This window comes from Saccopteryx bilineata, chromosome 5 (assembly GCF_036850765.1).
Source record: "Saccopteryx bilineata isolate mSacBil1 chromosome 5, mSacBil1_pri_phased_curated, whole genome shotgun sequence".
Classification (NCBI taxonomy): Eukaryota; Metazoa; Chordata; class Mammalia; order Chiroptera; family Emballonuridae; genus Saccopteryx; species Saccopteryx bilineata.
The window spans coordinates 255823765-255849931 of record NC_089494.1 but is presented as its reverse complement, the minus strand read 5'-3'; the positions used below and the strand labels follow the sequence as shown (position 1 = coordinate 255849931).

General features: G+C 43.7%; 1 protein-coding gene across 10 annotated transcripts in view; it reads right to left on the bottom strand.

Annotated features, from left to right (window-relative positions):
* The window catches only part of LDB2 (LIM domain binding 2), a 350225-nt gene extending 326188 nt beyond the window's left edge, over positions 1-24037 (bottom strand). For 7 of the 10 annotated variants that reach the window (XM_066280916.1, XM_066280918.1, XM_066280921.1 and 4 more), the window contains exon 1: positions 23714-24037. In XM_066280916.1, coding sequence (XP_066137013.1) covers positions 23714-23845 — 132 coding nt within the window. In that variant the 5' untranslated portion in view covers positions 23846-24037. The remainder of the gene's footprint in view (positions 1-23713) is intronic. The other 3 variants (XM_066280913.1, XM_066280915.1, XM_066280914.1) reach the window with 1 other exon arrangement.
* Positions 24038-26167: the final 2130 nt, after the last annotated feature.

Genomic DNA, 26167 nt, shown 5'->3' with positions numbered 1-26167 from the left:
ATTTCATCTTAAAATATACTATTCTGGGAAAACAGTAGTGGGGCCAGAATAAGAGTTTTAATGGTTCCTTTGAGGTATAATATCCAAGCCATAAAATCCACTTGTTTCCATTTTTAGTAAATTATCAAAACCCTCTAAGGCCAGTTTTGGCCAAGTTTCCTTCAAGTCTGTCACAGGTACACCTGTTCCCATTGTCCCCACCAACATGATCATACAACCTGTGGTTTTGTGACAGACTTCTTTTACTTGCATAATGTTTTTGAAGATCATCCTTGATGTAATATCTATTAGAATTTTGTTCCTTGTTTATTATTTAAAAGTTATTCCATTGTATGGATATACCACATTTGTTTATCCACTCACCAGTTAACACATTTAGGTTATTTCTGTTTTGTTTTTTGTAAAACTGTTTTGAACAATGATAAAATTCATTTTTAAACATCTCAACTCCCGATATAAACCAGAGCTGGGCAAAAACAGCCACCCCTGGGATGCCAACAACATCAGGTGACGAAACCAAAAAGGCATTGATTATCCACATGATAGTAATGCAGATCTTAAAGTCCACTTTCATATAATGAAAAGTCCAGTTTTATTTTAATGAAAAGATGCTTAGAATATATTTTCAGGTGAGAAAGAAGGTTCCAAACAAGTGCAATAAAACCCCCAATAGCTCTATCTGTATAAAATTTCATTAATTCTGACACGCACATTTCCCTCAGCATCAATGGCTCTGGGCTCTGAAGTCTCCATATATGTTTTACAGTCAGATTTTAATTTAACATCTCTGCCAAGGCATCATTGTCCTTGCACATGAGTAAATATTGAAAACAAAAGCATCAGCTTGCCCAGGTGGTGGCACAGTGGATAGAGCATTGACCTGGGAAGCTGAGGACCCAGATTCAAAACCCTGAGGTCCCATCATGAGCGCGGACTCATCTAGCCTGAGCGTGGGCTCACGAGCTTGAGCACGGGGTCACCATCTTGAGCATGGGAACATAGACTTGACCCCAGGGTCACTGGCTTGAGCCCAAAGGTTGCTGGCTTGAGTTCAAGGTTGCCCATTTGAGCAAGGGGTCACTAGCTCAGCTGGAGTCACCTGGTCAAGGCACATATGAGAAGCAATCAATAAACAAGTAAATGCCACAACTACGAGTTGATATTTCCCATCTCTCTCCCCACCTGTCTGTCTGTCTCTCTCTCTCCAAAAAATTTAAATTAAAATTAAAAACAAAAGTATCATAATTTGCAAGATGGATATGAATGACTTGGGGAAAATATGGGAGAGAAAAATGGACCACTCCTTAGCCTCTCAAAATCAAATGGTTCAAGGTAAGAGTCAGGGAAATTGTGCATCCAACAAAATTAGCTACATTTCTGAAAATTGAATTTAAAATTAGGCAAGCTCTACATAATACAAAGCCTGCTCAAAGCCCAGCACCAATGGCTTTAAAAAAAAAACACACACACACATTATTTTGAAGATTGCTGTCTCACCAATGTTTTTGGTGGCACAGGATTTATATAATATAGAAAATTGTAGACAGCTATGAATCAAAGAATAATTCTGAAAAATTAGACCCTGAATATGAAAAGTCTTAGGAATATTTAATCAATTTATTTCATTTATATTACTGTTTATGTATGCACAAGAGTGATATTGGGCTAATAAAATGTCAAAGTCTGCAAGAGCTTTTTCAGTAAGTATAAAATAAAAATTCAGTCTGATAAGAAAAGGTGCCATGAACTGTAAGACACAGCCAGGTGGGAAGACCACCAACAGCCACAAAACATGTATGTTCTCCGAGTCTGGGCAGGCAGAAGCAAAAGGAAGCCACGGCTCACCTGATGGACCTGAAAATAAGTAAACCAGGCCCTGGCCGGGTTGTTTAGTTCATTAGAGTGCCATCCCCACATGACAAGGCTGCAGGTTCAATCCCCCATCAGGGCACATACAAGAATCAATCAATCTTGGCATGAATGAGCGGAATAAGTTGATGCTTCTCTCTCTCTCTCTCTCTCTCTCTCTCTCTCTCTCTCTCCCTCTCTCCCTCTCTCCCTCTCTCCCTCTCTCCCTCTCTCCTCCCATTTTCTCTCTCCCTGAGAATCAATAATTAAAAAGAAATTTTAAATAGTAAATGAACCAAAAATAACCAACAGGTGGTCACTGGAAAGTGAGGCAGGTCAAATTAAAAATACCAGCTGGAATTTAATGGGAAAACACTGGAACATTTATACCAAAAAAGCTTATTAATACTCTACAAAGAAGGGGGTTATGACAAGAACAGGGCTTCTAGGCTGATGGCAAAATTCTGATCTTGGTCGTTGGCAGATAACCTCGTTCTAACAGCTCAAGCTATACAAAATTAATTGATTGATTTAAAAATAAATTTTTAGAAATTACCATGGTTACTGGATAAAAGGCAGACCCTGTGCCCTACTCTAGAGAGTCTGAGAGCAAAGTCAAGGAATCTAAAATCCATTCCAATTTACGAGTTTACAGGGTCGGGAGGGGGGAGCACTTATGCTTCATTTTACTTAAAATTATTTTTAAAAATCCACTGCGTTTTAGAATGAATCATACGTTTAGTCAGTACTAACATTTCTTCTGATCTTATAAAATGTTGCCCAGTGAGTCTGCATTTGGAGTCATCTGCTGATCTAGACCGATAGAGGTCGGACTGCTGCCTGGCGGTGACTCAGAGCTCTTTACCAGAAGGGCTGGGAAGGATCTTAGGAGCGAGGAGACATCCTGTTAAGTAAGCCCACAGCCGGGCCAGTCAAAGGCAGTCTACCTTTCAGGGACGGTGCCTGCCTTAGGGAGCAGTTCTCACACTAGCAATCCCACCAGCCACACAGAGAGCTTGCACATCTACACAGTGCCCTGCACCCTCCTCCTCCCAGTCCGAGCTGAGACGTGCAGAGCCCTCAGTAATAGGTCGGGGATGCACGACAGGAGAAAGCTGAAGTTCACCGAGGGAGGCCAGATGTGCAGAAGTGGTGAGCGGGGGCTAGCACCCACGTCTCTGCCTCTGGTCCTAACACCCCTCAACTGGGCCTTTCCACAACCAACTCAATGTTGTGGAACCATGGTGCGCTCCCATGTATTAGAGGACTGAATAAAGGTCTGGAGAAACCGGCTCTGGAGACAGAAATTCTTCTTAAGCATCTTACATTCAACAATTTCATAAGCATTTAGCATTCTGGATCTATTTCTTTCTTTGAAACATCTATCCAGTTGATTGATAATTTATGCAAGGATGATGTTCCGCGGCATTTAAACCTCGGGGTGTACGTCTCTGCCCTGACGTTGCCTCTGACTGTCCCCACCTCGTTTTCCTTAAAGGAGTCAAAACTCAGTAGACACAAAAGGATTACAGCGGCTAAAGCCTGAAGTTTAAAAAGATAAAGAGCAGCTAGGGTCACCTGAATGTATCATGTTGCACCTGTTCTATGTAGTAGCTTTCTCTACTAATAGACGATCAAATGTAAATCCTAGAGTACATCCCATTTTACATGCAATATGGATTAGTTACTGTTGCTATGGAAACCTTCACTTTTGCATTTACTGATTTTAATTCTGTGACATTTGCTGACTTTAGTACAATGTAAAGTTTATAAATATAACATACAGGTTTGTGGAGGGCTTTTTTAAAGTGTTCAATTTGCATGGATAATTCCATCACGAATCTCTAGGTACATTAGGGGGAAAGGCATTTAACTGATGCCAACCAACAGAAACGAGCCAACAACAGGCTCGTTCCAGAAATAACTATTTCCATCGATTTTCAAACATCTCCTTCCACTAACTAAATGCCCTATCTATTGTATCAGACCACTGACTCAGTGATCATTGCCCAATGTGGAAATTTTGAAGTAATTTTATTTACTCAAAACACTTTTAATCTGCCTCGTCGTTTTATCTTTAATATTAACCTGGTGAAAGAGGCAGTTCATACACGGTTTAAAGAAAGGAGCCCACTTTAAGAACTGCTTCCGATCCCGGGCCAACAATCCTTTGACTTCCAACTGGAGCTGCAACAAGTTCATTGCAAAACGATCATCCTCTTGTCCCCCCTGCCCCCATTCTGGGTCCCTTTTGCATCTTTGGGGTTTAATACAGATTCTACATGTAGAATAAGTGCATGCTCTCCAAATGTCCCTACATTGTTTTGATTCCCTGATTATTGTCACTGAACAGATGTAGAACCTGAGATCCATAATCATTATGTAAAACCATCAAAAGTCATTTAGCAACTCATTGGGCAAGGACATGTCTCAATACAAACTGATTGAACCGATGAACATGTACGATAAACACCCAATGCTTTTGAGGGTAACGCACACCAGCTTGGGTGAACATCCACCACTCTGGTGTAGAACCACAGAGACCTTCCAGGGAAAGCATGAATTCAGGTAGCCACACATATACTGATATAATACACTGATATAAAAGAAACATTTTAAGTGGTTTCACCAAAGTCTGTACATTCAATAAAAGGAACAAACTTAACGAATATTTATTAAGCGTCTATATTGTGTCCGACACTGCTAAGCAATGTTCCGTTAGTAAAGTGCCTACAGTGTTACCTGAAGAAGGGGAGAGGGGACGAAGGCAACCATAATGACATACTTAAGGCTTCTGAGGAAAAGGAAGACAAGCCAACAAAATGGCCAACGGGCTTAAGAGAATCACAAGAGCTTTTCAAAGACAAGAGGCACTCAAAACAGGGCGACTAATAACTGAGAGAAAACAGGGAAATAATGAGACTCTTAATCAAATCTTTGAAAAAAAACAAAAAGAATGTTGAACAAACTGGTAAGGAAGGATGTTGTGAAAGTAGAAGCTAATCAAAGGTGACAAGGGGAAGGGGCTTGGGAAATGCAGAGAAGGAGTTTGACAGATCCGAGGGGCACATGGGATGCTGCTGACAGCTAGTACAAGAGGATTCTGGGAAGTAGGGTGAACATCACTAAACGATACACTGATCTGGGGCTTGAGAACACAGGTCCATGCTGTTGACATGAACGGATAGCGGTGAAGCCTGAGAAGAATCCCTACTCTTGTTCCAGTAACCCGAGCGTACAGCTTGGAGACTTCTCCTACCCAATGCCCTCCATAGCCAATTCATCACCAAACACTGTCCCCCCTGATGAGCTCCAGTTTGATCCAATTTATGGTCATATTTTACCTGGAAAACTGTACTATCCTTGTCTTCTTGCACCTGCTATTAAGTTCTTCCAAATCATTCTCCTCCCGGCAGCCTAGATCATGTTTTCAGAATGCCCATTTTGTGATGGACCTCCCTTCAAACCCCCCACCAGAAGGAGCACACTCCCCATGGCTCTCAGGATAACTTTGGAAAAGGCCAGAATCCTTCAGGTGGCCCATCCACAGTCAAACACAATCCTTCAGGTGGCTCCAGCCAAACTGCATCAGCCTCAGATGGCATCTTCCATCTCCTCCCTGCTCCGTGCTCTCCAGAATACCTGGCCCCCACCTACCACAGGACTTTCACACTCTCTGTCCTCTTTTAGAATGTCATCTTGGCACCCAATGTCCCATTTTTTCTAAATTAAATTTTATTTGTTCTTTAAATCTCAACTAAAAGTTTATTTCCTCAAGGAAGCCTTTCCTGGCCACAGCCTCCAACGGTGTAAAATTTCTTTGTTATGCTTTACAGAAACAAGCTGGGCTCCTCTGGTGTGCTTGTTACACTGTGCTGTTTCGTGCACATTTGATCCATTATTACGGCTAATTAGTATCATTACTTCATTGCTATATGTCTCCCTTATTCGGCTGTCAGTTTCCTGCAAAAAAAAAAAAATCCCACGTCTGTTTTTAGGAACCACTTTATACTAAACACCAGCCTTACTCAATATAGGTGTGCTTAATAAAAGAATGAAAAGGATTTAAATGGATCTACTCAAGAACATACAATGGTCCCTGCTGCTCTAAAGTCACACCCAAACTCTTCAACCAAGCATTCAAAGGACCTCCATCTCCACCTTCTCTTAAACTTGAGAAGGCAGACTCTTGGCAGGGAAGGGTATGATGGTTAATTTTGTGTCAACCTGACTGGGCCATGAGATGCCCAGATTCTGTTGAAACATTACTTCTGGGTATGTCTTGGAAGGTGTTTTGAGAAGAGAGTAGCATTTAGCTTGGTAGGCTGAGTAAGGCAGGTGGCCCGCCCTGATGTGGTGGGCACCATCTCATTGACTGAAGGTCTGAATAAAACAAAAAGATGAGGAAAGTTAAACTGACTTTTCCTGCCTGACTGCTGAACTGGGACATTGATCTTCTCCTGGGGACTAGAATTCAGCCCATGGCTCTCATGCCTTCAAACCCCACCAGCTTTCCTGGGTTTCCAGCTTGCAGACCACAGATCATGGGACTTCCCCACCTCTATAATTATGTGAACCAGTACCTTCTAATAAGTCTCTTCCTAGATACATAAATCTTTTATTGGTTCCACTTCTCTGGGGAACTCTGACTAACATCACGGGAGGAGAGAAGGAACTGTCTCCCCAAGAACTAGAAGGCCAATTTAACAACTCTATGAAATCCCATTTACGTTGTATTCCATGGGCGTAGGGCCCGAGCGTAGAATACAATGAGAACGCTGCCTCCTTCAGGTATGCAACTCTCTTCATACCTGCAGACTTCTTTGAGCAGAGGTCAGCCAACCACATCCTCTCCCTGCCCCAGACCTGGGTGCTTGAAGGCATCTCAGGCCTTCGTTTCCTTCAACCAGATGCCCCTCTTATTTTTCCCAACAAAGCTAAGTCCTCTAACCCCCTGTAGAACCCACTCAATCCCAACCGGCCCCTCAACACCTGGCCCAAACACTCTATCGTATTCATTGTATTCTAATGGCAGAAGACAATTTATTCCTCGTGTGTTCAATTGGCGTTCAGTGAATATCAATCAAATTCCAGGTCTTTTGTTAGGCTCTGGATGAGTAAATTAAATAAAAACAGCCCTCCTTGTACAATTGGGTAGTTTCCACACTGCAAAAAGGCAGCTGGCCAAGGGAATAGGAGAAGAAGGCTGAAATCCAGAGCTCTTTGCCAAGCCCTTCGAGGCCAGTGTCTGCCAGGAAGACCAGAAAGCCTTCCCTTTGCACAAAAGGCCTGTAGGCTCACCCAGCCAGAATGCCTTTCACCAATGCACATAAGTATGTCCTATGGGGCTGCCGTGCCTGGGAAGAGCGACAGGGTGCTGTCTTCTGTAGTGTGGAGCTTACAGTTAAGTCAGTTTAAGCTTCTGGACCTACTAGTTTTCTCATACTCTTCATTCAAGAAACATCTAGAGCATCTCTTCTGTTCCTGGCCCTGTGTTCTCTGTTGCTCATACAAAGATGAGCCAGGCCTGGTCGCTTGAGCTCAAGAAGGCCACGGTAGAGTGTGATGCTCACAGTGGATTCTGAGTGTACACACACTGGTTCTCATTGAGGAGCCGAAGATCAAGTCTTCATCCAATGATAAGGCTTCAGTCGGCCCTTACAACATGGCCCAAGGCCTGGTTGAACCTCCCTGGGCCTCCATCTCTCCAGCTGTACAATGGGGCACTGTCTGGAGACTGAGTAGAATCGAAATGCAAAAATCAGCTCTGGACTTGGGCATACTCAGGTTCAACCTGGGTGAACTGCCAAGCCTCTCTCAGCCTCAGTTTCCTCATCTGAAAAGTGAAGATAAGAGTACTGCTTACCGCACTGGTGCGTGGCTTCACTGAGACAGCGATGTCTACGGCACAGGCCTGTGACGCTGGCACGCAGCCGACAGCAGACGTGCAGGGTGATCACCTTTGTTTCTGCTCTGGAATTTTTGCGATGCTGCGGTTGTCCTTCTCCAGTCCCCGGCCTCCGGTTTTATGGATTTCTAACTATTCAAGGCTTTGCGTGATGTGTTTTCTTCCAAAACTTCTCTCAATATCACCTAGCTATATACCATAGTTGTAGGAAGAGGGATTTTTTTATTTTTATTTTTTTAAGATTCACTAAGTAACAATCTAGGCCCTGGCCGGTTGGCTCAGTTGTAGAGCATCGGCCTGGTGTGCGGAAGTCCCGGGTTCGATTCCTGGCCAGGACACACAGGAGAAGCACCCATCTGCCTCTCCACCCCTCCCCCTCTCTTTCCTCTCTGTCTCTCTCTTCCCCTCCCACAGCGAGGCTCCATTGGAGTGGGGATGGCCCGGGCGCTGGGGATGGCTCCTTGGCCTCTGCCCCGGATGCTGGAGTGGCTCTGGTTGTGACGGAGCAATGCCCCGGAGGGGCAGAGCATCGCCCCCTGGTGGGCAGAGCGTCGCCCCCTGGTGGGCGTGCCGGGTGGATCCCGGTCAGGCGCATGCGGGAGTCTGTCTGACTGTCTCTCCCCGTTTCCAGCTTCAGAAAAAAAAAATAAAAATAAATTAAAAAAATAAGATTCACTAAGTAACAATCTATAAGTTTCACAAAAATTACCATTCCGTTCCCAGGTAAGCATAAAATTTTCTACCCCGTATTCAAGCAATTCTCCATGGCCCAGGAGGAAGAAGGATTATTTTTGCCACGTCTTGGTTTTTAAGCAGGCTCAGAGGAGTAGCCTTTTCTCTTTCTCCCTCACCCAGGGTGTAGATGACAATAGGCTGAAGGACCTGTTGGCAGCCATAACCAAGACATTATTGCTGCATGGCTTTAGTTCTCTGGCTTGGGATATTTAAGCAGCTTAATTGCTATAAAGATCACCAGATATGCAGTGTCATCAAAAAGTTAGCAGTGCCCTAGATTAAAAATACTAGGAATATCCAGGTCAGAATTTACTCTACAACATAAGCAACTTAGAGTTGCGATAGTGCGCATGTGTGTATGTGAGCACGTGTGTGTGCGTTTGCACGTGTGTGTCTCAATACCACAGTCTCTGCTGCGGTGACACCCGTCCTCCATGCAGTCAATCAACAGGCCAGGCCTGCCCATCAGGGCACTGTCACCCTTTGCCACGAGGCTGTGTTCCCCTCGAGGCTGAGAGCCTTCTGAGGGCAGGGCTCTCTTGTAGCCCTCCATCACTAAGCACCTCCAAAAATCTCAGCAAGCGACTGAGGGGTGAACGAGCCACTGCAATCCCATCCTGGTCACCACAGGGTGCTATCGTGAATGCTACCTCTTAAATGGTTTTAAGCTCAAAGCCATCATAAAAATAACAGCAGAGTTCTTTCTTCACTCCCTTTTCTCCAGCCTCCATTAAAAAAAAAATCACAGGAAATAGAGAATTAGGACTGGAAACCATTCCCCATCCGTTCTCTCCCCCCTCCCCCGTTCTCTCATTATACCAACAGTATCTGGTAACCCTTCAGGGAGCTCTCCGGAGACCCGGTAGTATTACATACGGTTGGGCTCCTCAGAGCTACAATGCAGTGAATTAAGGCAGAGATTTCAGTTTCTAACTATAAATGTCTTGACATATTTTCTTTTTAGACAAACACCTGGAAATATAATAAAGTATGTTTTAATGTTTATTTGTTTCAAATACAGCCTTTCGTTCAATAGACAAATGCTAAGTTTTGAGTCTGGGTGGGGGTGGGGGTGGAAATCCATTAAAATCACCATCCCAGCAAAGCAGTTTTTTAAAATAGTACACACAAGTGATCATTTCAAAGCAGATTAATGCACTTAGCCAACAGGCATGAACAGTCTTTTCGGAATAACCTGACACTTCAAACTTATTTACTAGGCTTGGTTCAATTACATTTTAACCTTTTTTTTAAAAAAGAAAGAAAGGAAAAAGAAACTGGACCATACGGAGGAGCCCCTGAACTCTGTAATTTTAGCACATCCTGCATGTGCGTTTTGAGGTTCTTTTATGATGCCAGGAAAAAACAATCCGGCCTTCTTGCATGCGCAGGTTTTAAGACAATGGTGCACAGAGCTTCGGAGGCCAGGGGTGGTGCTCTGGCTCCAGCCACTTTTTGTGTCAAAGCAAGTTGCTGTGACTCAGCAAGTTCCCGTCGCCCAAGAAGGAGGGAGAGAAAGAGAAGGAGGCTGCACGGAGCCGGTCGACAACTTGGGATATACCTTGATTTTATGTTCTAATGTGTAGATTACAAGAGAAACAAACAGTCCCCCTAACGGGAATCGGAGGCTCTGGGGTCGATGAAAGAGACCAGTTCCTATCTCGTCTGACCCAGAGCCCTCAGAAGAGGAAACGGGCTCAGGAAAGGGAAAGATTGGGCCACGGCCACAGGCTCAAGTTCAGGGAGGGAGGAAGGTGTGAGAAGAGTTCAGGAAACATCGCTAAAAATGAATCCATGCCTGCGGGCCGGCGATGGCGATCTGACCTGAAGGGTCCCCCAGGGGAGGGAAGAGCTACCCACACTTGGCAGTGTTTACTATTTAAGATGTCCCGCTGGTGTGGATAGATTGTTGTTCCCATCATGGAAACTGAGGCTCAAGAGATTCACTCTACACGGGGTGAGATTTCACCCCCCCCCATCTCCTCTTTTCCCACTCGGCCTTTTCACAGGATGCACTGCTGCGTCACTGTGGGGTCCTTGTGCCAGGCTGGCTGCAAGCTAAGGGACTTTTCTCCACAGGCCACAGCCCAGCACAGCCTGTGGATCCATCCTCCAAAATGGCCACCAGAAGTTTCATGGACCACACCTACTGGGCAAATAACATGCCCCTGGGCAACTTACATAGCCTTGCAAGTAATTTTGCATTGGCTAAAAAAAAAAATGCCATGAAAATCCATCCCTTGCTTCATAAATTCTAGGCTAAAAATAGCTCAGTCGGCCTGTAAGCGTGTGTAATTTTTCCTCTGTGCGTCTCCCCATCCACCGAGGCCCGCCTCTTTGCAGACAAATGTGCTCCAACACTGACCGCCAGTCCAGCCTCCACAGGGACCATGCTGGTCTCGCTCAAACGCAGACCAAGGATTTTCCGTGCTCAGGCAAAGAAACAAACAAACACCCTTCATCAGGTCCCTTTGCCAACAGTAGAAGCCGATGTTGACTGAACTACGACCCTGGACCAGGTGCTGATTGAAGGGCTTTACAGGACTTACGTCATTAAATTCCCTAAAACAACCCTATGAAGTGAGGACCTCTGTTGTATCATTTCCAGATGAGGGGACCAAGGAGACCAAGGCACTGAGAAGTGAACTCATCAGGCCAGGGCCCCGGATGTACTCACCATGCTATAGTTCAGTGGTCTTCACAGGATGAGGACCACAGCCTTCACAGTCTGGTCCCGACTTCCGCACCAGGTTCATCTCCTACCACCCCTCAACCCCGCGGGACACATGAACACGCTCTCCAACATCCACCCCACTCCCCAAGCCCGGGCCACACCAACATCCTCGCCCTTCCTCAAGCGAATCGCCCCTTTCACGGCTCAGTGTCTTTGCAGGTGCCATTCCTTCTGCCAACAACACACCACCCTTCTCAAACTGCACGCCCCCTCTCATCCCTCAAGGCCCTCTGTCTTACAAATCTTTGCTGTGTGCTCTCACTAAGCTATTTCAAGGCAGGGATACCACCTTCTTCACTTCTAGACCAGTAATACCACATATGGTAGATGTCCAACCTCCACTCAACAGGTAAGCCGTAAACGTGATAATTAACATTTATAGGGTGTAGGCGCTATGCTAATCACTTCATAAGAATTATCTCACTCAGTCCTAACCCGAAGATACAGATGCTGTCCTCATCTGTGCATTACCGACGAGGGCAGCCTAGGCACACAGGGGTAAATTAACTCACCCAAGCTCATGCAGATAGTAAGTAGAGAAAATAAGTCTGCATGACTCTGGAAGGGAACCATTTAGTGCAAATGCTGTGGTGGGTGGCAGTCTTATTGCTCCCCATGCCTACACTGTGCAATCATCCGGGTGTGAGGCTTATTCATCACGTGCACACCACCCTGTAAAAACAGTGATCACTCAGAATTTAGTTACAAAATGGCTGCCACCATGAAATGTGCCTTCAACAACAACAAAAAAGACTACTGTGGGCCCTAGAGAACGTCAATTGTCACTAAGGATACAAACATAGATAAGGTAGTACCTGACCCCAATGATCTCTTCGATCCAGTGAGAAAAATAAGATAACATTGTATACAACTCAGGACATAGCCCCTTTATGAGATATCGCTTTTCCCTTTGAATTAAAGATATGTCCTTCAGATGGTGTCATAAATTAACATGCTATATCCCAAACTATTGGTTTCATCCGCTGTTAATTTTTAAAATATAAGCATGTGTGTAAATAACTCAAGCAACTCAAAATTATATTTTGAGAACACAATGAAATACTCATGATTTTAGTTAAAAAGAGCTGGTCAAAAGGATGTCCAATAAGTCCCTAAACATGGCAGTGTTGATGTGTGTCTTTGTATGCTTAGATTTGCACACTAAAATGTTAACAGCAGTTTGTTTGCATAGAACTAAAGACAGTTTGTGTTTACCTCTCTGTTCATTGTTGTATTTTACAAACACTTCATATTGAAAAGGTACCATGCTTTAAACATCAGAAATCCATTTAGAGCATATGCAACTTTATGTAAAACAAATAGACAAGGAAAGCAATCATAATTTGGAAAATAAAAAAGGTTAGTGATGTGTTTTTCAACACCAATGGCATGATGCTAAAAAAGTGATGGCATCTGAGGCCAACTGACAAACTGAAAATGGAGAAAGGGGTTTGAAACACAGACGTTTTTGTAGGGTTGAAGTAGAAATTAGGGGTTGGCAAGAGTGTTAATCTGGTGGTTCCTGGTTATTACCTTGGCAGTGGCACTATGATATAGAAAGCCTGAGACCACGTCTATATCGGCACGCTGCGTAGTCCAGGTAAGCCCGCTGCGTCTGATTTCCGTACTTCCAAAAGTCAGGGGCTTGGGCTGGATGATCTCACATGTCTATTCCAGCCCCAAAATTCCAGGAGTCAGCTAGTGTGGGAATGGTAGGCTCCATCAAATGTTCTCTGTCAGAACCTTTCAAAAGCAGGTGGTATGCCCGAAAAACTGCTTAACTTCCATTTCAAGCAAGAAATTTCAGACAACGGCAGGGTCCTCAAGGCTAAAATTACAAGACACAGGAAGAGTTCTGTGTGTGTGTGCACTGCCAAACGGTCAGCCTTGTTTATTAGCTCAGTTTTATTTTCGCTTTAGTCTACACCAGTTTTCGGTCGCAAGACAAAATCCTCATGAGTCCTAAGATCATGAGTCCAAAATCCTCATGACCTATATCAAGAAGCAAAATTTAGCAAGCATTTCCCTCTTGGAAAAAAAAAGAAAAAAGAATGTGTGTGCATGTGTGTGTATGTGTGTGTGTGTGTGAGTGCAAACAGTTTAATGTTTAAGCTATGTAAGGTAGTGCTCTAGAAAGGTTAATTAAAAATATTATTAATGTAGAACTCAAAATAAAAACCTCCGATGATCTGGTCGATGAAATTCAGTGTAGGAAGGTTGTGTAATTTAAAGAATTCAATGTGAGGAACCGAGGAGGCCCTACACTGAAATCAGGAGGACAGATCAGCACATTCGAGGCAGGTGGCTTCACTCCCCATCCGCCTGATTCCTCTGGCCGGGGAGATGCCACGTCACCTGTTCTACCCGCATGCATTTTCTCTGTGCTAAAGAGTAAGCCACCAGGTGTCACAGCGAATCAACTGGCAGGACTTTTATCAGTCCAGACGCGCAGGGGGTCTTTCCGGCTTCCGGCCAGTGCTGACACAGCTCTCTCGGAGAAGTCCGTGCCAGGTTGCATATTAAGAAGTGCGTCTACTTGGACCAAATGGCCAGTCAGGGCCAGCAGGTGTGTGCTGTTCAGTCCCCCGCCCTGGGGTCCCCACTGAGACGGCCCGTGGAAGGCACCAGTGAGGAGAACATTTTCACATTCTGTTGTCTCCACTGAGTTCTTACATGGGGCAAACCCTGAATATAGCTTTTCCTCCCCAAAATGGAGTTCATGTGCCCCATAATGTTGGTCAATTCTTCATAATTATGTCAAAGAGAGATCATTGTAACCCGGACTTCGGGGGAGATCATGGCCACAAGACGGTAGATGGTAACTGTGTCACTACAACTATATGAAGGTGGGAATCTCAGGGCATTGTTCTCTGCTCTGAGGTTACCCACAAGTCCTCCAACACGCCATTGCAAGTTCTCTTTATTCAACTGAATATACTGCAGGCCGGGTAAAGATATTTTTAAAGACTTTTCAGGAAATCTAGGAAATTTTTGCAACGTTTATACTCCTCATTTGCTGCTACAACGGAGAACGAGGAGAGCACACTCAGCATGGCGACGTCAGCAGCACGGACGGAGCACGTGCTACGTACCCGGCGTGTCCCTGAACGAAGGCCGAGGCAACACACTCCCCAGCTGAAACCTGGGCTAAGAAGATGAAGGCACAGAAAAGTTAAGGAACTTTCCTGACATCACACAGCAACCAAGAGGCAAAGCCAAAGCTTGGATTCAGATTTTGACTTACACTAAGTCATACTTCAGTTCAGATCATTACATTCCAGGCAGGTCACTCTTTTTACGCCAAAAGGAACAAAACACTGGTGGGAAAAATTTGTGCTAATTTCCCAACCAGGACCTGTACAAGTACATACAAAAACACAATCTGATCGAAGTGGGCATACCTCTCTCTCCTTCCCCCACCTCTCTCCCACTCTCTCTTTCTCTCTCCCACACACGCACACACGCACACACACACACACACACACACCACCACCACCGCCGCCGCCATTCACTTAGCAAACACAAGGTTATTAGAGACCACAACATCATGTACTAATATCACTTCCCGCATTTTGTTGTACAAATCACTTCAAATAAGCTAATTAACGGTCCTGGAAAGCACTTTCCTAAAATGCAAAGTGCTCCAGGAACTGTAAGGTATTATCATGGTTCTTATCATACTTTACGGCTATGGGCCCCCAGGTAGATGGAGCCAAAGAGGGAGGCATGCTGGAAATCTCAAACGAGGAAAAACATTAGAATAAGGACGCAGATTTTTAATCAGAACTCAGAGGTTCCCAGCAGGTTCCCAACATGCAGAGGGCAACATCCCCAGGTCCATACTTCCTGCACGGCTCATGCTCCTTGTCAGCCTCCCTTCTCCGGCGGGTCGGGCTCAGCACTCTAGAACGCTCACCGGCTGCCAGGGTCACAGATCTTTTCCAACTGCAAGTGCAGGGAATTGTTGGTAAGACTCCAGGCGACTTCCACTGTCAGTCTGCATAGTGCTAACATAGCGTAATTTGCGTTATTTAATAGATATAGTTTGCGTATCGACTATGGGTTATGGGGAGACCACCTGAACTAGACAAAAGAGGTCTCAGTCTTCACTCACTAACTTTCTATGGAAGACAAGTAGACACTTAAGAAATAAATGACAAGCCAGAAAGTAGGAGCTGGCTATAATCTGTATGAAGGAAATTATCAGGGTACGTGATAGAAAGTGAGTGGGCGGGGCTAATTTTAACTGAGGTGGTCAAGGAAGGGGACGCTTATGCTGATCCCTAGAGAAACGTCTAAGCGCTGGAACAGCCTCGCTGCCATTACTTTCTTTGAGATGTTTGATTACCTGCCACTAAAGCCAACACCAGGCCAAATTCTAATGCAGTCTAGAGCTGCATACTTCTAGGGGTTATGATGGAGGAATCCGTGCATGCGTTCTACCACCAAGGGCAAAGGCGTCGAGACAAAGGTGCTGAGATGTCAGTGAGCTTGGCGAGTTAATGGGTCCAAAACCAGCCCCTGGAGTCTGGTGAAATGTGGCAGGAAGGAGGTAACTGGGCCATCAGGAAGAAGCCCAGAAACAGCCCTAAAGCGAGAGCCAAGAGTTTGGAGCCTTAATCTAGGTCTGACGGGAAGCTGGAGAAAAACATGATCTGACCTGTGTTCAAAAGCGCCACCTTGGCTGCTTGTGGGGGACAGAGGGTGGAAAGAGGGACACAAGTAGGAGACCACCCTGAACAGGAGGACGGGATGGGGCTGTGACGTCACCACAACAGGAGAGACCCTCTTCTGCAGAGGGTTCTGCCAAATCTTCAACTACAAGTATTCTGTTTTTAATTAGAAAACTAAAACTTCAAATTAGGCTGATCAAAGTGGAAGTAAAAAGAGGTCAGGGTGGGCTGTCGGGGCCCCCTCCGTGGCGTGGGTAGCCTTTAGCTTGTCTTGGGAGAGAACAAGGAGAGGACGAGTGAGAAGACCCAGCCACTGCGGGTGTCCGAGGTGTCCACACCCAGACTCGGTCCGCCTCCCTGAGCCTCCCTCTCCTTGTCTGTTACAGGAGAAGTAGCAAGCATGCTTCTGGGGCTTGGGGCTGACACAAATGAAGAGCTTCGTTTGATCTCCTCATTGGCAGGCATTTATAGTCAATGGCCTCACAGGTAGCTACTGCAGGGTGGAAAGGAAACATCACCCTCCACAAAGAAATACAGAGACACCTCTTAGGAGAGGACCACACCAAGACAGTGAGAGCCAAAAGGTATCGGGAATCCTTTTCCCTCTGTGCCTCTATTTTCTCTAAAACTCCCAATTCATTACCTGCAAAGGAAGACAACACGGTGCCAAGTTATAATTTAATCTGCTCGCACATTGCGGTGGGAGGTGGCACTACCAAAAATGAAATCGTTTTCATCGTCCTCCCACTACTGTTTAAAATGATTAAAGGACCATCTTCTACAGAGCACACCTGAGAAGAGTCAAGCACTGAATGAAAATCTAAGCATTTTTTTAAGTAAAATAATTAAACTTTTAGATGACTATGCATAATATTCCAGTGATTTTTCAAATAATGCCACTTGAAGGAATATTAAAGATATTCATTCTTCAATAGCAAGTATAATTTTGGTCCTTTTTTTTTTTCAATAAACACGATATATGTTCCATCTCTGGCTCCGTCCTTTGAAATTATACATGGTTCTTTTTAAAAGTAGGCATTTGAGAGACAAATAGTCTAAACACGTTGGCCCTGAACAGGGTCAACTTTCCAGCCTCTGCCCAAGTCAACCTGTACTGGGAAAAAAGGAATGTATTTACCTAATAAATTTCCACAAGTAAAACTAGAATCTTAGTTTTTATTGCTTATCTCAAGAGGGATGCTACAGCAGGTAGCTAACAGCACCACCTCTCAAACTGAACCACCATCAATGTGACCTTGGACAATTTACTTAACTCTGTTTCCTCATCAGTAAAAATGGATGTTAACAGTACCTATCTCATGAGGTGATTATGAGGGTTACCTGAATTGACCTAAAGAAAGCACTTAGCACCATGACCCAACAAATGCTAAACACTCCATAGATGCAAGTTATTATCACCATGACTTCCTTTCAGAAGTGTGCGTACCTTTCAATACATGTATACACCCATACTACATACAGTGTGTATGCATCTACCATAGCAAACTCACTGTAAGAGTTGGTTTGTATGTGTCCTTTCATTACCAAACTGTAAGCTTCTGGATGACAGAAATGTCTTAATCATCTTTGTATCTTCACACTCTGGTATTGTCATTACCAGAAGTATGAGAATTCTTGAAGAATGACAGGATTTTGTTTTAAATGTTAATTGTTGCATATATTCAGATGCATGGTACTAGAATTAAATTTTAAAAAGACACTAGGATCAAACTAATAAAAAAAAGGAAAAGAGAGAGACAAAGAAGGAAAGAAGGAGGAAGGGAAGTAAGGAAAGAGGGAGGGAGGGAGAGAGGGAAGGAAAGAGGGAGAGAAGAGAGAAGAGAAGAGAAAGGAAGGAAGGAAGGGAGGGAGGGAGGGAGGGAGGGAAAGGGAAGGGAGCGAGGAAGGGAGAGAGAGAGAAAGAAAGGAAGAAAAAATGAAAGAGAGAGGAAGGAAGGAAGGAAGGAAGGAAGGAAGGAAGGAAGGAAGGAAGGAAGGAAGGAAGGAAGGAAGGAAGGAAGGGGGAAAGAAGGAAAGAAAATAGTCAGAAAATAATGAAGGTACATGTAATATCTACGTCAGGAGGATATTTTTAAAGCTCTGCTGTCTGACACTTTCAGAAAGAGATTGTATTCCCAGATCAATTATATTTTAAGACCCACCAATCCAATCCAGATAAGTAAGTTTATGAATCTTGCTCTTGACGGTGTATAAAGTTGAATGTTTGAGGATTTTGTTTTGTTTTGTTTGCTTGTTCAGAAAGGGGTATTCCATGTTCCTTGTGAAAAATGAGTTAATGGGACAAATGTAATAAACGGAGATTTATAGCCCTGTTCTCCATACACTTTAAATTAATTTATTTCTGAAACCCAAACAAAAAGCTAAATGCATAAAAAATGCATACTGTTTTATACCCTATATCATTATTTATGCACCGAAAGAGGAGAAATTTAAATGTGCATTGATTTTCGGCAGATAAGAGTCTGTGTTGAATGTGAGTGGAGAGGGTATTTTCCCCCTCCGTGGCCTCCTACGAATAGTTAGTTTGCAGCAATTTTTAATTAAAAACAGTTCCCATAGTAAGAAAATGGGAAGAAAAAAAAAGGACCTAAGGAAAATAAAATCCGCACAAGAGTCCTGAAGCCTGTTCTCTGAGGCCATGTAGAGATCTTGAAAAATAAGAGTTTGCAAGTTCTCATTTTTAAAACTGCACTTTTGGTTTCATTTAACATTTTCAAAATAGCTTACTTACCACCACCAACCCCCTCCCCCACTCCCCCAACCCCCTGCAGAAAACTTGGAAAGTTCTGTGTTTAACACTGAAAATCATTCATGTGCCTCAGAGTAACAGTCACATTTTTCTTTCTAAATTTCTAGGAAAAAATAAATAAATTCCAAGTTATCACAAAGCATTTTTCATCCCCCCCACCTATCCAAAGTACCTAATCTCATTTTAACTAGACTCCATCTGAACATCAATGATACTGAGCTGTTCCATGAATAAACATGATGTTACAACTTGAAACCCTGGGACTGAAGTATATAAAAATGTAGGCGAAAGAAAAGACTGGGAGCCCCCACCCACGCCCACCCCTCCCCCAGGGAGTCGGAGAGTGGAGCTGAGAAGGGGTGAAAGGCAGCAGATTTAAATTTCAAGGTCTTCAAATCTTTCTAACGTTCATATTAAACCCTGTAGAACTAAAAGCTGTAATTCTAATAAAACCCTTGTGTGTGCTGCTTCCAGTTGTAATCAGTTTTTGGAGTGAGATGCGTACTGCTGATGAAAGAAAAAAAAATCTCAAAACAGAAGAAATGCGTAATGGAACACACTCGCCCCTGATGTTTGTGGTATTTTAGTAAAATGTGCATCCTGACAACATGAAAAAAAATATGCTCAAAAACATCCTTACTGAAGTGGAGATGTTTTTCGTCATTTGAGTGAGGAAACAAGGTATAGGAAGGTTATCAACAACAGCAAGGATTTTTTATAACTCTACTTGATCAAGTTTCTTAAAATTCTTTAACAATCCAACTTAGTTAAATCCCTTCATGAAAAATGAAGGTCCCTATGATGAGTCTTATATTTTCCCTATATTTTCGTCTATAGCACAGGAAATGAAAACAAAAGAACTTTTTGTTATTCTTCAAGCTTTTTAGAAAACAAATTCTGAAGTCGTTCAAATATATTTTCCTACTCTGACTTGTACCCGGTATGCAACGTCAAACTCGACAATTGTGCTGTTCTGCTCTTCCAAAATACATTTGCGACAGTAAGGGCATTCAAATGCATGAAATTTGAAAGACATCAGGTCAGTTCATGGTGGTACATACACATACAACGGAAAATGAAACCCCCTTCCCACGGCCTGGGAATCACAGTGACCAACAGTGACACACATCTCAAAGAGTTTCTCTTGATTTCATTTGGGAGGGGGTATACTCAAGCATATCTTTATGAAATTCCACTGAGATTCTGGTGTTGCAAAGAAATTTTATTGACCAGCACAGTCAACAGCGTTTAAGACATATTTTTGTTTGTTTTGCAATGCATCTCTAGTCCTTTAAAAAGAGACCTGGTTCTATAACCTCTTAGACATTTGCTTTCTTTTGCCACAAAGATTAAGGATCGAATATATCTCAGGATAGAATAAATGTGGAGAGTGCGCGGGGTGAGCACTTCTAGGCTACTGGGAAGCAGCTGCCCCAACCAGCTTCTGGGGCACCCAGGGCATCAGAACTGTGTCTCTCGGTAGAGGTGCCAATTTCAATGCTACAGGTCTCCAACTCTCCCTTTTGATCTACTGATTCATTGATTGATGGACTAGTTAAACAATATTTATTGAGTACCTAGCTTGTCCCAGGAATTCCCTGCTCCAAGGGAGCAGGGCTAGCTTTGAACAAGACTAGTGGGGGGGGTCTCTGTCTTCAATATTTCCTCCACTCTTACCATACTATTTCATTTCAGTACCATTGTGGTTCTGAACTAAATACCAAGAGCAAAGAAATAATGTCTCTACTCTTTACTCTAGTTTACAATACTTGCTCATACCAGAGAAAACCAAACCCAGGATTTTGGTCGTACCTGATTTTATAAATTCAAGGGGCATTACAGGTAATTTGCAGACGAGGAACCTAGATCCTTACCAACCAGCTAGTAAACTACAGAAACAGATTAGACACAAGACTAACGCCCATTCTAATGCTCTTTAAACTAAAACTACCCAGAGCTTCTGGAGGGCTTTGATTTCACTTAATTGGAAGAAATGCATAAATCCCCATGATAGAATGCCCTGAGGGTCAGTGGTAGGTTCTTTATTATACTTGTTCACAAAAATTAGGTCATATTTAATCACTTCATATTCATTTTTAAATATCCCCGAATTTTTGTGAGCAGGATACTTTCTATCCCTTCCATAAAGAAGGAAAGTTCTAGGAAATCTCTACAAAGTTGTTTACAGTCTGTTTATAACCAAATGATTAGCTACCATTCCTTTCTAGTCAAGTCTATGTTGAAAAAGGAATGGGAAGTTTGAGAATATTACCCGGGATGTGCATGTGTGGGTGGCGTTAAGAGCCATATACTCAGTAATATATGACCCAGAACCAGGAGAGAGAGAGAGAGAAGAGAGAGGCTGAGTCTCTTGGGCCTGAAATTGTTGGGGACATTGGTTAAATTCTAAAAGTAATAACTGCTCAACAATCTCTTCGATTTTGTGTGCAATTACACTGGTCACTCTTGCTGGGTATTACTGTGTTTTATCTCAACCCATCCTTTTCTGGTTCAGAACAACTTTGTCATAAAGAATCATCAAAAGGCATACTATATATGAAAAGTTATTTTTTTCTAAATATTTTCCAATTATAAATCATGATCAAACCTTAATATTAAATGTGAATATTTAAGTGTCTTAAGACCAATTACATGATTCTCTCCTTCTTTTCAAATGAAATAAGAAAGAAAAATGTATGATATTGGGTTCATGACATTATTTACTGGTTGGCAAAGAGAAAAAGAAGTGTCCAGGCAATTATTTGGTTAATGACAGGAAAGACCTAGTTAAAGGGGCGATGTTCAGGATTGGCTCTAGAACACACCAGAAAAGAGTTCTTGTGTCTTTTGTGTGTGTGTGTGTGTCACAGCCATAGAGGTTTACATACAATTTTAAGATTTGTCATACCAAGCTTTCCTCTCCTTATTTTTGAGTTTTGAAGAAGTTTTTTAATTTTCTAATCATATATCTTTAAAAGGAATACCCTCTAATCCAAAAGTTAAGAATACCTGAGTTTAGATCTCAAAAAAAAAAAAAAAAGTAATAATGTGCCATTTTTAAGCAACATACGATGAATGGAGGACTTTCCAAAGGTTTTCTCTCAAATTTTTAAAGAAAAACTGGGGACCTGGATGCATCTTGCAGGATGGAGAAGCTCCCAGATGAGTCTTCCAGCTCAGACTGGCCCTGGCTGAGGGGTAATTAAGGGGCACAAGGTACACAGACATCAGAGAGACTCACCAGCCCTCCTAACCAAGGAGGGTGGGAGCAACACCTCTTCCCACAACTCCTCAAAAACTTTCAAAATGTAAAGTGGACACCGGGTGTTTTTAAATCCTGTTGCTCTCCAAGAATTGAGCCATAATGGTTCCCAGTTTTGTTTTGTTTTTTAACTAGTCATATTTCTAAGAAATTCTTACCCTAGATTTAGATTGCAATTAATGCATGCATGAAATATAAGACATTTTCTCTCCTCCTCATTCTGAAAGCAGGCTATAACAACCAGTAATTTATGCAAGAACTTAAGATTCCAGCACACAGTTGCAAAGGTCTGAATGAAAGATCCAAGCTGGAACACACAACTACACACACAACTCACACAAACGTCATTTGCTGCTAACAGTTCAGCACTCCAAGCAAAGCAGTTTATACTTGTATAAAGCTACTGACTTTTGCGACAAGCAACAGTCTCACCATTTACTTCGAATATCTGTGGAGGTATTAACATATAAAGAAAATAGCAACGATAAAGACAACACAGTTATATAAATATATAAATATATATATATATAATTTATATATATATAAAACTATATATACTGATATCTATCTATCAGTCCTTGTCCAGCAGTTAGCCAATCAGAAAGCGGGTCACATCTTCCTAGCTGTATTAAACACAGAAAACGTCATGAATTCTCCATGGCTCCGTTGACAATTCAAGCAAGTGTGTTTTAGCATATCATACAACCTTAGCTGTGTCCCTTTCCAGGGCTGAGAGTCTGTCTTCACTCTAAAATTCCACCAAAGCTTTTCCCTAAGAGCTCTTTACCAACTACCCTTCGATTACTTGATCTTTCCAGAGAAGAGTGAATTTCCAGAGCTCTCTACTTCCTAAAGTGACTTTGGTGCACCTATAACAAACTCCTCCCCACCATACTTCAACACAAAGCCCCAACTTGCAGGCAAAGGGACAGCCCAGGAGAGGACCTGGCAGCTGAGCCAGCAGAGAGGAAAAAAGTCAGCTGGCATTAAATATTTAAATTGCAGGAGGCAGCCTGGAGTTTCGCATTGACAAAGTTCTGAAAGTCCTGTTCTCCTCTCTGCTCTCAGAGTTGCTGGCCCAGGAGGCTGGGGCTCCCTTTCTCAGGCACAAAATCACAAATATGCAGAAACACGAGCTGGCTTGAATGCTGAGCCAGCTCTAGAGGAAGGTATAGCCCTTAGGAGACACTCCCAGATAGGATAGGAGAAAGTGGAGAACCCCCTGCCCCAAGCAACTGGTTTCTGAATTTCACAAGGAAATCTACAAACGTGTCCCCCAGGGCTAGTTCTGAAAAGTGCCCGGGGTTACTCTCGGCCACCCTCCTCTCAATTTTGATGACTTAAGAAAGCAAATGCAAGTCAAAAGCAGACTTCCCCAGAGATTTGTTTAATTTTTTTTTTTTTAATTTGCTAGATGCAAATGATTACAAAATCCCTTGGAATTATATCTCAAGACACAGGCTCATGGGACCAACTCCCAGCCTGCAAACCCCGGAGGTCTGGGACAGCAGCATTTCTGGGGACCCAGCATGCGAGTCAAGTGCTGGGTTGTCTATTTCAAGATTCCAGCAGAAACCGTCCCCAGCTCCAAGAGTTGTTGTGCCTGGAAACCTAACCTTCAAACTAGTCGTGGGGCCAGCCTGGCGCTCATTTCCACATACGTGATAGTATGTAGTGGGACACTTCCCACAGAACCCAGCGGGCAGCCCCAGGAAAAGCCCAGGCACAGTTTTTAAAAAAAAACAAAAAACCACAAACACACACCCAAGGTTGAAGTACTTACCTCTGTGCGAGACTGCAGTCTCTTGTTCATCTCGTAGATTCGGTACTCTGGCTGTACCATGTAGGGTGTATGTCTCCTATAAAATGGGCCGAAAGGAGAAGAATAGAAGGGGTCATGTGGCGTGCTGGACATCTTGCCTGCTTGTCGACAATCAAGCTAAACAGAGTATCAGTAAGGTCCATGCAGAGCACATGGGCTGTGTTCCTCGCGGTACAAAGTAGACGCACGCACACGCGCTCACACACAGAGGCAGGCAGGCAGGCAGGCTGAGCACACTGGCTAGGATGTGCTCTCGGAGCCCTCTATAGCGAGAGAGGAGCGAGGAGCGGGAGCCGCGAGGAGGAGGGAGGGGGAGGGAGGGAGGGCGGGAGGGAGAGCACTGGAGAGGGAGAGAGCAGGAGCTCGGAGAGGAGGGAGGGTGCGAGGGAGGAAGGGAGGGAAGGAAGGAAAGAGGGAGAGGGAGGAAGGGAAGGAGGGAGGGAGGGAGGGAGAGAGAGAGAGGGAGAGAGAGAGGCGCTGGATAGCTGTAGGCACCACTGCTTGTTTTTAAAGAAGCAGTTTGTGGAGAGGTCATTTCCTGTCCACACTGTAGACTAGTTCAAAAATATAATTCTCCTCACTGTCTGACAGAGGTCTAAGGTTTGGTTTTAATTTTTTCCTCCAGCCAGGACCCTGCACAACCTGATTGCTAAGCTTGTTAGCATAGAGGTGGTTTAACAGGCTGCCTGAGCCACTCACCCCTGACAGCCAGGCTGCTGTAATGTATCAGAAACGCGGTTACTACAAAGTACAGAGACAGGGCACCCCGGTCCTCCACGTGCGTGCGAGCTGGTGATTCACTCACCTGCAAAGCTTTCCCTCTGCACTAGTCTGCCTGCCCCTTAGTTTGGTTTAGACTTGCTGTTGTTTCGAGAGCTTCCCAGTCTTTGCATTTCAAACCCTCACTGCCATCCCTCCCCAGTCACTCTTCCCAGCCCCCACCCCCACCCCTCCAAACCGCGGCCTTCCACCAAGCCTTCCTTCCAGCGGGTTTAAGGGGGCCTGCATTCAGGTTGCCTGAGGATTTTCAGGTAAAAACAACAACTTGGAATGTGAGATGCCTGAGATACATCCATGGAGCAATGATCTTTTTTTTTCTCCAGGAAGCAAAAAAAAAAAAAAAAAAAAAAAAATTCCAGAAGCAGACCCCTCAATAAGATAGGACAAGCAAAGAGAAAACTTCCATCAAAATAACCCTGGAAAATTCATTGAGTGGGAAATTGCAGCTAATTGGATGGCTCATTCCCAAGCAACATGTCCAAGTCTGATGGAGGTGAGTCTGTATTTTCCAAGATTGGTCAAGGATATAAATCTTTTCCCAACTGTGCTATATGATACCTGTAAGAAAACAGCCCACGGGAGGGAAAAGAATCTCTACAGAGAATTAAGTGATCTCTATGGCAATCAAATTCTGCTGGAACCAATGATAAGCAGATATATACCCCTTAAACAAAGCTCAGACACAGAAAATGTAAATGTACTGAGCTAATACCTCGCTAGGTCAGTGGCATTAAGGAAAAAAAGCAAAGACTACCAAAAGCAAGATGCATGCAAGACTTGAATGTAAATGCATGCAAATGAGACATTTCTTCTTTTCAATAAGCAGATTAATTAACTTTCTGCCCCACTCATGGCTTGGGGTATCTCCAAGTCACTAGCCAACAGGGGATATGGTATTGCTAATTCTGCAATTCTCACTCTTAAGAATACTAAGGCATAGAAATGCCCCCAGACCGCAGTCTTCCTCTGGACTTTTTCCATAATTGCATGAAATGTTTGCAGAGCCCCCGCCACACACACACACACACACACTCCTCAAACGTCCAGTGCAGCCCAACAAAACCCTGTGCTGGCCAGGATGGGATTAGGGAGGCCCTGCACTGAGACTGCTTGCGACTTGTTCGAGAAGACCCCAAGGCAGGCCAGCGCGCTTGGTTTCGGGTTTCATTACAAATCCAAAAGCTGGACCAAATTTGCTGCAAGGTTTGTCAAAACACACAACCTTCTAAAGACAGGATTTCAAACAAATTTGGCGTGATTTATGTTTTGGAATGATGGCCACTGCAAAACCTAACAGTTCCTTGTGTTTAACTTCTCAAACTAAAGACCTGTCCAAGAGTTCCGTGCCTGCCTGAGTTCGTGTTTACAAGGCTGTTTCGGCGCAAGAATCCAAGAAACACCTAGCAGGTGTGTGAGGCCCAATATTGACGGAAAAAGGAGAAGCTCAGAAACCCGTATCGGGAACCCCTTCCTGAAGGAAGTTTAGTTTTTCTGTCATTAATTCCTTTGGACCATTCCAAGTTATAATTGGAAATACTGCTTCCTGCTCACACCTAATCCAAATTCTGAAATATCTGAAACTTCATGGTGCTTGGCTCCTGTTATTTCTGCATCCCTCCTACTTCGCATGTCTCC